Below are 14617 nucleotides of genomic sequence, written 5' to 3'. Positions count from 1 at the left end.
TTGGGATGCTCTGAATCGACATGTACGACAGCCTTTTTCAGTTCCAGCCAATAGTTGGAGACTTCTATCTCCCTCACTAACTTAGGCGTCAGCTGTCAGAGCAGCTTACCGATCGATGCAGCTGTACACAGCTCATATGTAAATAGCCCATCCAACCAACTACCTACCTCATCCCAATATTTGTTTTTGTTTTTCTGTTCTTTTGCACACCAGTATTTCTACTTGCACATTGTCATCTGCACATACAGTTGAAGTCGGAAGTTTACATACACTTAGGTTGGGCTAATTAAAACTCGTTTTTCAACCACGCCACAAATTTCTTGTTTACTAACTATAGTTTTGGCAAGTCGGTTAGGACATCTACTTTGTGCATGACACAAGTAAATTTTCCAACAATTGTTTACAGACAGATTATTTCACTTATATCACTTGTATCACAATTCCAGTGGGTCAGAAGTTTACATACACTAAGTTTACTGTGCATTTAAACAGCTTGGAAAATTCCAGAAAATTAAGTCATGGTTTTAGAAGTTTCTGATAGGCTAATTGACATCATTTGAGTTAATTGGAGGTGTACCTGTGGATGTATTTCTAGGCCTACATTCAAACTGAGTGCCTCTTTGCTTGACATCATGAGAAAATCAAAAGAAAACAGCCAAGACCTCAGACAAAAAATTGTAGACCTCCACAAGTCTGGTTCACCCTTGGGAGCAATTTCCAAATGCCTGAAGGTACCACGTTCATCTGTACAAACAATAGTACGCAAGTATAAACACCATGGGACCACGCAGCCGTCATATCGCTCAGGAAGGAGACGCGTTCTGTCTCCTAGAGATGAACGGACTTTGGTGTGAAAAGTGCAAATCAATCCCAGAACAACAGCAAACGACCTTGTGAAGATTCTGGAGGAAACAGGTACAAAAGTATCTATATCCACAGTAAAACGAGTCCTATATCGACATAACCTGAAAGGCCGCTCAGCAAGGAAGAAGCCACTGCTCCAAAACCGCCATAAAAAAGCCAGACAACGGTTTGCAACTGCACATGGAGACAAAGATCGTACTTTTTGGAGAAATGTCCTCTGGTCTGATGAAACAGAAATAGAACTGTTTGGCCGTAATGACCATCATTATGTTTGGAGGAAAAAGGGGGAGGCTTGGAAGCCGAAGAACACCTTCCCACTTGTGAAGCACGGGGGTGGCAGCATGATGTTTTGGGGGTGCTTTGCTGCAGGAGGGACTGATGCACTTCACAAAATAGATGGCATCACGAGGAGGAACAATTATGTGGATATATTGAAGCAACATCTCAAGACATCGTTCAGGAAGTTAAAGCTTGGTTGCAAATGGGTCTTCCAAATGGACAATGACCCCAAGCATACTTCCAAAGTTGGCAAAATGGCTTAAGGACAACAAAGTCAAGGTATTGGAGTGGCCATCACAAAGCTCTGACCTCAATCCTATAGAAAATTTGTGGGCAGAACTGAAAAAGCGTGTGTGAGCAAGGAGGCCTACAAACCTGACTCAGTTACACCAGCTCTGTCAGGAGGAATTGGCCAAAATTCACTCAACTTATTGTGGGAAGCTTGTGGAAGGCTACCCAAAACATTTGACCCAAGTTAAACAATTTAAAGGCAATGCTACCAAATACTAATTGAGTGTATGAAAACTTCTGACCCACTGGGAATGTGATGAAAGACATAAAAGCTGAAATAAATCATTCTCTCTACTATTATTCTGACATTTCACATTCTTAAAATAAAGTGGTGATCCTAACTGACCCAAGACAGGTCATTTTTATTCGGATTAAATGTCAGGAATTGTGAAAAACTGAGTTTAAATGTATTTGGCTAAGGTGTATGTAAACTTCCGACTTCAACTGTATATCACTCCAGTGTAAATTGCTAAATTGTAATTACTTTGCCACTATTGGCCTATTTATTGCCTTACCTCCTTACTTCATTTGCACACACTGTATACAGATTTTTCTATTGTGTTATTGACTGTATGTTTGTTTATCCCATGTGTTACTCTGTGTTTTTGTCACACTGCTTTGCTTTATCTTGGCCAGGTCGCAGTTGTAAATGAGAACTTGTTCTCAACTGGCCTACCTGGTTAAATAAAGGTGAAATAAAATAAATTAAAATATCCAGCAACTTTGTACAGCCATTGAAGAGGAGTGGGACAACATTCCATAGACCACAATCAACAGCCTGATCACAACAAGGCAAATGGGGGTCACACCAGATACTGACTGGTGTTCTGATCCACGTCCCTACTTTTTTTTTAAAGGTATCTGTGACCAACAGATGCATATCTGTACTCCCAGTCATGTGAAATCCATTGATTAGGGCCTAATTATTTTATTTCAATTGACTGATTTCCTTATATGAACTGTAACTCAGGAAAGTCTTTGAAATTATTGCATTGTTGTCACGGCTGTTCAAAGGATCGGACCAAAATGCATCGTGTTTCATAGTTCCACATATTTTATTACCGTGAAACAAAATGCAAACACTAAATACTTGAATACACAACACAACAAACCATGACGCAGAGAGAAAACACACTACTCAAGAATTAATCACCCACAAAAACAGGTGGGACAAACATCAACTTAAATATGACCTCCAATTAGAGACAACGACAACCGGCTGCCTCTAATTGGAGATCATACCAAACAAAACCAATACAAAACTAGAAACTGAACATAGAAATACAAAACATAAACAAACACCCCCGTCACGCCCTGACCTACTCTACCATAGAAAATAATAACCCCCCCCGAAAGGTGCGGACTCCGACCAACAACAAAACCCAAAGGGAGGGTAGGGTGGGTGACAAAAGTCTATGGCGGCTCTAGTGTTACACCCAGAACCTTCCTCTCCCTCCGATCCTCCAGCAATGGAGATGGCTCCGGCTCAGGGCGTGACCCCCGTTCCGCCCGCAGATCCCTCCGCTTCTGTAACACCGGCCTGTGGATCATTATCAGAGGAATCGGACTGTAAATCATTACCAGAAGCTCTGTGCTGCAGACCACACCTGGAGGTTCTGGCCTACAGACCGCCGCTGGAGGATCCGGGCTGCAGGCCGTCGCTGGAGGCTCCGGACTGGGGGACGTCGCTGGAGGCTCCGGACTGGGGGATGTCGCTGGAGGCTCCGGATTGGGAGGCGTTGCTGGAGGCTCCGGACTGAGGAGCGTCGCTGGAGGCTCCGGACTGGGAGGCGTCGCTGGAGGCTCCGGACTGAGGAGCGTCGCTGGAGGCTCCGGACTGAGATCCGTCTCAATAGGTTCCGGACTGTAGACCGTCTCAGTAGGGAGCTCTGGACTGTCGCCGGAAGCTCTGGACTGGGAATGTGCACTGGAATCCTGATGAGTGGTACTGGCATGGGTGGCGCCAGACTGGTAACCCCCACCTCAGGACGAGTGCGGAGAGCAGGAACAGGACACTTCGGACTGGGCATGCGCACTGGAGGTCTGATGCGTGGGACTGGCCTAGGTGGCGCCAGACTGGTAACACGCACCTCAGGGCGAGTGCGGGAAGGAGGCACAGGACGTACCGGACTATGGAGGTGAACTGGAGACCAGGCATGCTGAGCAGGCCTACTCCTTCCTGGCTGAATGACCATCTTCGCCCTACACCGGTGAGGAGCTTGCACCGACCGCACCGGGCTGTGAGTGCATATGGGCAATATAGTGTGCATCACACCATAACCCATTGCTCGTTCATCCACTCTCTCCTCAGCACGCCCACTCCGCAGTGCTCTCGATGCAAGTACCTCTCTCCGGAATCTTGCGTCGAGCTCCGCGCTTGACTCCTTGACTGGCTCCGGTTCACTCCACGGCTCTCTCCGATAAGCACGGGAAGTTAGGTCTCCCCCCTGACATCACCAAACTCTCCGTGTGCCGGCTGCCTCTCAGCCTTGCCTCTCGGTGCATATAGAGCCTCGTAGTATCATCGCGATAGAACCCAATTTCCAATAGGAACCTGATTTTGACGAACTGCCACCAATTTTTCATGAAGGTAAATATACGCCCACTACATTTCACCGAAATGTCTGTATCCTACTATCTCTACAGTGATCCAGAGAGCCCTGAGTGTGGAAGAGGTGTTAGCCCCACGGGTGGTGCGTCCCATGGGGAGGGCTTGTCCAGTCCTTCCCTGATGGGACCCTTCTCCTAGAGCTCACCAGACCCCCAAATGGCCCCTTTGGTTTTGTCATCTCACGAGGCAAAGGTCGACCGGTCACAGGTAGATTAAAGCACCTTGACGGTATAACTGGGTTCCATTAGATGTTCATGTTAAAGTGTGGATGTGAGGGTGCATATTCATGGAACACCTAATTGAATGGATTTTAGTTGGGTGCTTGGATGGGCATTTTACCTGAGTGTGCAATGACATACTATTTCATGATTTTGAATGTACATATTCTGGTGTTTGTGTACCAATGCCATTACCTATTGTGCATATTCTTAGGCTTTGTGGAGAAAGTAATTGTGTCCTCTATTCTTTCTCTTTCTACCTTCTTCCCCATTTATCTCCATCCCTCTATCGCCCTCCCTCCACCCTTCTCTCTCCACCCCTCTCTCTCATCTCAGGTGTGTATGTGGAGCAGGTAGGGGATGGTTCCTGGGCGCTGGGGATGAGATCCTGGAGGTGAACGGGGAGGCGGTGGCTGGACTGACCCTGGATCAGGTGTCACGTCTCATGACCCGCAACAGCACCGCCTCTATCCATATATCCTGCCACTGCGCCTCTATCCATATATCCTGCCACTCAGTCGGAACCAGCGATGAGCAATGCAATACTGGAATATTCCATTGTCCATTTAAATAAATAAAAACACATTGGACACTGCCCCGTGATGATGTCATGACGAAAACATGAGAATGGAAATAAGCAAGCATAATTCGTTTTTTTTAACTCTGGGAGAACCAAAGGAAGGACATAATCAATCTAATTATACTTGTCCATTAAAGGCCTAGTCTTTGAAGATTCAGGCAAATGTAAGTACCGGTAAATCAAAACTGATGTCAGATAAAACAGAGGAGAAAGAAGATGCTGCACCTAATGGTCATTTTGCATTTCACAATAAATAACAACTTGTTTCGAAGGTGATAATGAAATCTGTTTATTAATTAGGCTACCTGTTTAACCTGCACTCACTCGTCCTATGCAATATTTGGTAACTTGCTAAATTACAGTGCAACCCAATAGTTTACCGTTTTCCAAAACACAGCCTACCTTACGAATCTAATTGCAAGCTTTGTTGAAAAAGCTAATTCATCAAATATGTCTACTACCGAGTTAGCGGACTTTCTTATGAACTTTACCAACAGCTTGGAGCTCGAGACCAGGCTTTGTAGAATCTAGCTCCAACTACATTGATTCGCCGAAGGTCAATACTTAAATATATATATATATATCAAACGTTCACCTTGTACCTATGTTTGCACTCTGTAGTTGCGTGCCTTTCTTTGTTTGCTGAAATCCTTTCTCAATAAAAGTTGTAGGCTATTTGATTAACGTTTATTGAAAACGTATCGATTTCAGCAAACAAAGAAAGGCACGCAACTACTGTGGGCAAACACGTACGAGGCGGGCGTTTCCTAACGTACTTTTTATATTTTTATTTACCTTGGGCGAATCGATGTAGCCTGGTCTCAGTTCCACGCCGTTGGTGAAATTCATCAGAAACTTAATTCACAATGGAGTGAAGTTTAGTCCGCTACTACCAAGGTGGTTCATTTCTTTCTCAAAAGTTATTAATCAACGCTATAGACCTACCGTATGTTATTCTTTATTTTTTTTGTGTGGCAGTGTCTCCTTCTGCAGTCAATGTATTGACTTTAACGAAAAAGGTTGGGAAATAGGCTAGTGTTTGTTTTTCTCTTTTTGTATAGCCCGCAGCTTGCCCAGTCTGCTTTTACTGGATGTAGGAGGATGCTTGTCTTGACCAGTGATCCACAGCACGTGATATTATGTCAAAGGTCGTGACAGTCAACTTTCAAGGCCTGAAAACAGAGAGCTAGTGAATGAGTGGACATTGGTGGGGATTTTTATCAATGCAAGTGGCTCTAATGTGTTCCGTTTATCCGACGACGGTTTCTCCACAGTCTGAAGCTTATACATGTCAGTAAATATGTCTCTGGAGGCGAAAGAAACGCACACCTGTTTAGGCGAGGTGCTGGCTAGCGGAGTAGAACACTTGAAAAAGAAAAGGAGAGCCGCACACTCCGTCTCAACTTGTCTTTGTAGAATAGGCCACATATTAATGGCCAAGTAAGTCTTATTATACATTATACTAAGTTTAAGAATAGGCCTAAACCTTGCCACCTCTGATGGTTGGACAAAGTAGGTTAGGCTATAGACACAGACTGTAAACCAAGGCCTATATTCCTAATCGTAGCCTACTAGGCTATAGCCTATCCTTATCGAACACGGGGTAAGATATTCCAATAAAACTGAATTATGATAGGCTAGTTGCGCCCTTCATTTGAATTAACAAAAAAAGCGTGGAAAATACCTGACCATTTAGCCTATAGCCTATGCTGTATGTCCTCCAGTGATGGTGCGTCACTGCTGATTTCTCCCTCCGCTTATCCGATGAAAGCGAGCTGATATGGGTTTTTATCTCTCTCAGCCATGTCACCCCGGGGGACTCCCGCTAAATTTGCTACGAATACCAGGCATGGCTACCCCACAGATAAGCTACATAAAAACAATGACAGTGAACAATTCCTCCCAGCATCAGAAGTCATTTGGTATTGGGTCCATTTGTGTGTTCAACTTAGACAAAAAAAATGACACATTGGTCATCTCCAAAGTACTGATGTTGAAATTAATAGAATAGAATATTAGAGAATAGGCCTAGATTCAACTGAAATGTATATTACTACAGCCTAATGATTATGATTAGTTTATAATTATGATTATTAGGATATTATTGTTATATCCTATGACTATTATTATCAGTCTCAGTCTACAAATTATAGGGTTTTATTGCCTAATTCTAATTGGAAATTAAGCCTTATGCAGGACAAAGATAAACATATTGTACCTTAAAGACTTGTTTGTTTGTTTCCCAGGGGCGGAATAATATCAGAAAAATATAACCACCTAGATTCACCTCGCATCGTTGTAGTTATTGGAGCTGCATCCGTATGTCTTTATGCTTTGCCCTCCACAAGCCTATATAGCCTACGACAGCCAAATAATAATGAATCATTTCATAAATAATGGGTTTAGTGGCTTATCAGGAACGAAGAGTCCGCTGCCGTGCGCTTATCTCGCCTGGCCACATTGCGCTCGTGTTCCGCTCCCCATACTGAGCGGGCGCGCTGGACGCAGTGAGGAATAACTCAAACCTCACTTCCAGTTCCACACTGCACTTCACCGGCACTAAAAAAAACCTCAGACATGGATGACCCACTCACAAAATGGCTCCACTTTCACACTAGCATCAACAAGACGTCGGGAACGGTAAGCGCATAAAATTAATCGATATTTCCTTTTTCCATGCCTGGGGTTTGACCGGTAAATATTTTTGAATTACAATTAGGAGTGTGTTTGAAGTGTTTTTTCGTTATTATTCGTTGGTTGGCCACTTTAGAATACATTAGGAACGCATTAGGCCCTATTATTTTCTTGGATTTATTTTTAAACAATTATAGGCTAATCATAAATAATTATGTGGCTATTGGTTCGAAACGGTTTTGTGTGATTGTTTTGGCCTATTTTAATGATTGTATGAATAGGAATAATTATTGTTATTGTCTCATTGACAATGGTAAGCTATATTATTATCCTACAGTTCAAAATGATTGGCTTGTGGTTTCTTCGTTGTTTTGGGTTATGGTGGGCTACACATGTCAGTACTACAGCATCGATAGAACCAAAAAAGGAACGAAAAATGAATCAAACATTCGAACAATAGCTCGGTTATGTCAACCTTTGTTCCAAATGTCTGATGCAATCTATAATCGAAGTGACTGCCTATTGAATCGTAAGCTATAGCTTTAACCATAGAAAAGAAAATCCCCCAGAGAAAAGCCATTTTGATGAGGTTTGTTTCAACAATAACGACAATTAAGAATGAGATTCACTTACTCTCTTGTTAATAATACATTCATTCATATGATCAAATTAAATAGGCCTAATAGCAAATATTTCAAGTTAATGCTCACAATTCAGGCGGCTTTTCTCACAAAATGTTTTTTTTTTTAATAGGATTTGAATATAAGGTCATTTTCGAAAACAGCAGCACCAATTTTCATTTCAAATGTCACATTGAATGCTTGCTCCATATAGGCATTGGTCACTGTTTTTCAAATGACAATAACGGACGTTTAAAAACAGTAGTTTGAGGTGGAAAGTATTTCGCTGAACAACACCATTGACCATCAAAAGCAGTCAATTATGTTTTTGACTGATCTCTCGTAACGTGCACTGCGCTTTATTCACATTCATTGTGTTTGCTATTTACATTATATTTATTACTTATTTTCGGAAAAATATTCAGTGTGGTGCACTCAAACATGCCCATGGGTAGGCTATTTGGAGAATTACAAGGCCTAGTCTATTTTTGTTCTTAATAGCGAACCCTTCGATCAGCCTTATAGGATTTATTTGTCCCCCAAAATGTGGGGGACAAATAAAACAACCATAGCCTCCAAAACAACATGGCAACGAATTGCGAATCACAGTATATTTATAGCGTTGATGAGGACATTTACCTCCAGTTGTGAAATGAAAGCATGTTAACAATTGGTGCGCGGATGCCTGCATTTTAGGGGCTATTTTCTTGATGGTCTATACGGAATGAATACATTCTCTCTTTAAATGTGGTGCTTTATAGGCTACATGTAGGCTTATGCCAACTGCCCTTCACAGAGTAATAACAGCCTTATAATGATGGAATCATGGAGTGATGAAATTATCGGGAAATGCCTGCCTTGACCTGAATCAAACACAATAATGTTTCTATATCAGTCCTCTTTATTGCATGCATTTACAAAGTGTTTTCTGCCCCACAGTGTGGTGTTTTCGACAGCTGATTTATAGAGAGACATTTCATAGGATATAACTGCAACGTGATGAAATTATGGAAAAAATGAAGCTGGATCTTTGTCCTGGAAGTCCCGGTGCCAAATCGTGCATCCCGCCGAAGCAGGATTCCGTCAGGGAGAATGGATGCCAAGACCTGGAGGACTCGAAGGAGGGGAACTTCACTGGGGAAGGGGTTAAGACAGATGACGTGCCTCTGCGGAACACGCGCAACAGGACCATCATCCTCAACGGCGTTGCCAAGGAAACCGCTTACGACGCCCTTGACCTGAAAAGGGAAGTACCAGTGATCGAGCTCTTGAGGAGAGACGATATAAAGACGGGACAGCAGAGAACCGACAGTCAAACGGTACCGATCACGGAGCTTCGCAGACCACCCGTGCCGTTGCCGCTGCCGCACCGAGACGCGCTGATCGACGCTCGAATGGTTCAGCTGAGCCCAAACGCGTTCCCTCTCCCGGCGCGAGCAATGCTCTACAACTTGGCGCAACCTCTCGCTGCCATCAACAGGTAAAGTAAAATAAACTATAAAATGGCTTTGAAAAATATTATCCTGATTGCCTCCCCCCCCCCCCCCCCCCCCTAAATAATATAGCCTATAATTATAGCCTATAGACGTCTATACGTTATTCATCTTCGTTTATTTTTGTGGCAGAATAGGCCTAATCCTTTGTAAGCTATTACTTACAGGTATAGCCTATATCAAAACATGTTTTTTTTTATATAGCCTACCTATAAACCTAAATAACGGAGAAACAGAAAAGTGAATGTAGTAGCTTGTTATCTAGGCTATTGGCTCATTCACCTTCACAAAGGTATTTGTCAGAGCCTTCACCTCTAGGCTACCTGTGTTGATTAATTGCAGTCAGATTTATTTCTGTTTATTAGTTTGAATAGCGAAGATTTCAGGTTAGACTACTTGTGCCTATAATACCCTTACACTTTATGTGTTTTTGTTGCAATTTTGGACACAGAGACCATCTCTATGTCATATATTATACAGGCTATAATAAGGCTATCAATTTCATGAAAGATTTTGGTATTGCCTATGCCTCATATTGGTAAGCTGTTGTATATGTGCCTGTGTGTAAGTAGTTTGTGTGTATTGTAGTGTGTGTACCTATTTCTCATATCTATTCTCTGCCACTAGTCTTGGAGGGGAGTCGGAACAGTACGGCATGTACCCCAGCAACAGGGTAAAGCGCCGTCCTGCGCCTTACGAGGTTGAGCTCGACGAGGGTAGGCGCATTTTAGATCTTTCTAAGTATGGTAAGACGCACCTCTGCTGTGTCCTCCTGCTGCTTACAGTCTTCTTCTCAATCCTCTCCTCATCCCCATATCATCCCATTCTGTTAATCCAACGACATGGCCGCAACATGGGCAGGAATTGAAGAAAACAGGCTACCGACCATCAATTTATAGAGCACTCCGAAACATATCTCCAAAACTAGTCAATGATGTCGTATATGATACCTATGGTTTTAGCTTATTAGAAACATCTGTAAGATACAGCATCTCGTGTTCTCGATCAACCACTCACAGTCCAATAGCATGGGGGAGGGTGGAGGGAGTTAGCTGCCACCTTGCCAAGGCTTTGCTGCATAGTAAACTGGCAGATTACGGGTGGCTGGGTGTGTTCCGAGAGGAAGAAATGGTATACTGTACACCAACGGGATATTGGATTTCTCAAATACATCCCACAGTTTCCGACGCGAGACGCAGGTATCATTCATTGGCTATATGTACCATTATATCCAAAACCACATTGGGAAATATAAGATAATGGATACCGTACATTTATGTTACCCACTGCGTCTCCTATCCCACTTCTGACATCAATGTAGCAAAGCCAAGATTAGAGTCCATCCAGCGGCACTGTGCTTGCCAACCCAATAATGTAATCGGTGTGACAAACTCAGGAACCTCTTTACATATGGCAGAGCATAGACAAATACATGTATACAGATTATAAAAGTGCCGTTGTCTAAATAAGTTGGTCAGCTCACTACGTTATATCTTGTGCTAGTGTATAAAGAGTCCCACTTCTGGTTGCTTTACAATACATAACCAGCTCGTTAACCAAGGCACCGTATAGCTGTCTTCAGAAATGGAAAATGCAGTTACCCGTCACCACCTTTACGCTGGCTTCTGTCATGCCACTATTCTCGTTTTGTATCTCACTCGACTACTTTACCACCATTAAAACATTCTCATCACTTTGTCGCTTTTCAATTTACTTTGTGAAGAGGAAGGATTACATCTAAAGTGACCAAGTATATTCTGTAGAGCAGATAAGACAAACATCAAGCCAGAATTCGAGAGAATTCAACATTTGGACTGACTGAGTCTTACTCTTCATTTGTGCATCCCCTTTCCCACATCCCGTATCTTTCCCATTACTCCTCCTTCCTCCCCTCCACTCCCCTCCCCTCTTCCTCTCCTCCGCCAGCTGGCCAACCAAAGATCGTAAGGCGGATCTTCACCAACAGCCGGGAGCGCTGGCGGCAGCAGAATGTCAATGGGGCGTTCTCCGAGCTCCGCAAGCTCATCCCCACCCACCCACCGGACAAGAAGCTGAGCAAGAACGAGATCCTGCGTCTGGCCATGAAGTACATCAGCTTCCTGTCCAACCTGCTGGACGACCAGGACGGAGGGGCCACCGTGGGCGTGGGTGATGGGACAGGGCTGCTGGTGGGGGGCCGTGAGGGTGGACCCCAGGGCCCCCGTCAGGACGGGGTAGGACTGGCCAGAGAGGACGACCTCCTCCTCCAGGGCACGTTGTCGCCCGGGTCCAGCTGCGGGAGTCTGCCAGATGGGGACGGCAGCCCCGAGAGCTTCACCGAGGACCAAGACTCACCTCCAGCCCCGAGAACTGTGCCCGTCCCGCGCGGTAGGGACCTACGACGCAATGCACGGCCACAAGATGGCGGCAGCCAGCGATGACGGTGATGATAATAGTGGTGGGGATGGTGGTGACGTGGTGTCGGTGATGACGATGGTGGATAAGGAGTTGGAGGAGTTGATGGTGGACCGCAGGAAAACAAAGGGATTGACTTATGTCCCCAGAAGAGGGATGACTCAAATATGGATGAGTGTGAGAAGGGCCCTAGCATCTCTGAGCTCTATCTAAAGAACGGTGCATCAGGTTCTGGGAGCATGCTGATGCCAGAATTTCACTTTATCAGGATTCTAATGTCCTTTTTTGGTCCTTTTTTGGTCAGTTGGTTAACAAAATGAAAGACTTGTAAATTCTGCATGCTTCATGCTGTCTAGGACCTGGGTTGAGGAACACCTCATATTTCCTGCATTATGAATGTTCAAATATAGTGTGCTTCTGTTACACTATCATGTTATCAGTACGCATCCTATGTCATCGTCATAAAAGTAATTGATGCCGTGGTACCAGCAGGCGACGCATCAGTCGACACCAGGAAATGTCAATAGGAATGCCATCATGCTCTCACCTTGGGTTAAGAATAAGATCAATCTTTGCCAGTTGTCAATGAGGGGCATTTGAACTGTTCAGAAAGTTTACGACAACACGACAACAACATAACTGTTTCGCTGATAGCAATGCCTTGATGCCAAATCCTCACAAAACAAAAAATGCACATTTAATCACACATTGAAGACCATTATTATTTGCTTGAAAATGTGTTATCTTTAGCAAGGATTTAGCACTCTCAACACATGATCAAACATGTACATATAACATTAGCCTACCTTCCAAAATATTTTGACAGTGGTTCATGTCAAGTGATGTGATTAGGCAGTTTGATATAGTGGCCTATATTTTAGACAGGGCTTTCAGGCAGGTGGCTTTTTGAGAAAGATTCTGCTCTGTGCTCCTGATGACATACTATTCATTCAACAGTGGGTGAACAACAGGTCAACTAGAAAATGAATGTCAAACTCATATAATGATATAACAAATGTGGTACCTTATTTATTTATTTCCGTCACACATAACTGATTAGCGTTGAGTAAAACGATGCAGAGTAACATGGCAACTGACCGTTAAGCACGCACACACACACACACACACACACACACACACACACACACACACACACACACACACACACACACACACACACACACACACACACACACACACACACACACACACACACACACACACACACACACACACACACACACACACATATCGAGTACAATCTGTGTGAACAATTTTGATTTCTGAGACACATTGCCTAAGCATGTAGATGGACATATGTGCGTAGCTAGCAACTACAACAGCCACAGGTCTAAAAATTCAAAATGAATCATGTCACGAGGTACAAATAGTATTTCTGTAACTGAGATCCAGTGAAATCAAACGCTCACTTCCAACCATTTTGTATATTATAAATATCTATTTTAATGTTTTTCTCACTGTATTGCAGTTGTGGTTTGGTATGGTACACTAAGTATATCGCCTCCTAAATACGCCCTCCTTCTCTCTGTTGGAATGATCAATAACACCAGCAGTTTTTTTGTCAGTAAGCAGTGAGGTGTACATCACTGTAGTTTGGTTATTTCATTACGGCTTTTTCAACATACATTTAGTAGCCTATCTTGGTACCTTTGGTTACTATTTTATGAACTACAGTAAAGCAAAGGGACATTGTATGTTCTGTTTAGTAAAAAAAATAACATGTTTGTTGTATGATAAATATATCTATGACTATATGCAATGTTAACTTGATGACTTTTATATAAAATGCTGAATAAAATGAACACAGGAAAAGGCAACAAAATACTGATTATGTATGTTATAAGTCATGTGTATCACATACTATTTTTTTCCAGCGTTCTTATGATTCAGTTTTCTTTATTTACTTTTTTTTTTTTAGGAAGCATCACCCATCACATAATTCAGACTATTGAACAACAATTGCAAGAATTAAAAACCAACTCATTCCTATATTTTGGGGCTAAATTAAGCACAAATGCAGTGAGCCACCCCCTTCAACACAGCCTGGACAGTGTGCAGTAAATCCATATCAAGGCATGTAAAACACTCCCACTGGAGTCTGGAATCCTCACTTCCTCTTAGCAAGTGACAACTTCCTGCAAAGGTCAGAGTGGCTCAGTGACCTTCAGGATATCCTGCCATTGTGAAAGTGGTTCACACTCTTTAGAACTTCCACACTCAGTCCGTCTGGAGCATTACCAAACAATCACATGAAACATGAAGAGTTATTCATTCATGATGATGCGGCACAAAACTAAAAAGTAAACTACAGAAGCCATTATAATGCATAAACGCTACATCGACCATTTAACTTAACGATCATCTTGCAGTAAAAATATGTTTCCTGTTTTTGTATGAATTATTGTGATATCGGCTCCACTTGCAGATATAGCAAAACCAAAGTGCAGTGTTTCTGGTAAAGCGGAGGCACCCAGGTGTTCTAGGACCTCTCCAGTATTCCACATCAGGCTATGACTGACTGGACTGTGACCTCGATAACTAACTCTGTGGCTCGACTGCCAAACATTTACCTGCAGCCTGGAGACTGCAGTCATACTGTCCATCCAAATAGA

The 14617-nt window shown here is 43.2% G+C and overlaps 1 protein-coding gene across 2 annotated transcripts; it reads left to right on the top strand.

Moving 5' to 3' along the window:
• The first annotated feature begins 7342 nt into the window (after nucleotides 1–7342).
• Nucleotides 7343–13779, top strand: LOC106568924 (T-cell acute lymphocytic leukemia protein 1). Of its 2 annotated transcripts, none has more exons than XM_014139762.3 (4): nucleotides 7343–7483; nucleotides 9037–9577; nucleotides 10218–10306; nucleotides 11517–13779. In XM_014139762.3, exons 2-4 carry the CDS (start codon nucleotides 9105–9107, stop codon nucleotides 12008–12010), a joined length of 1056 nt encoding a protein of 351 aa, XP_013995237.3. In that variant the 5' UTR covers nucleotides 7343–7483; nucleotides 9037–9104; the 3' UTR covers nucleotides 12011–13779. The 2 variants fall into 2 exon arrangements, with proteins under 2 accessions (XP_013995237.3, XP_013995236.3); XM_014139761.3 differs by having other exon boundaries at nucleotides 10218–10336.
• Nucleotides 13780–14617: the final 838 nt, after the last annotated feature.

Source organism: Salmo salar, chromosome 14, assembly GCF_965601325.2.
Source record: "Salmo salar chromosome 14, fSalSal1, whole genome shotgun sequence".
NCBI classification, from domain to species: Eukaryota; Metazoa; Chordata; class Actinopteri; order Salmoniformes; family Salmonidae; genus Salmo; species Salmo salar.
Note: the sequence above shows the minus strand (reverse complement) of the source record. Positions and strands in the feature narration are given on the sequence as shown.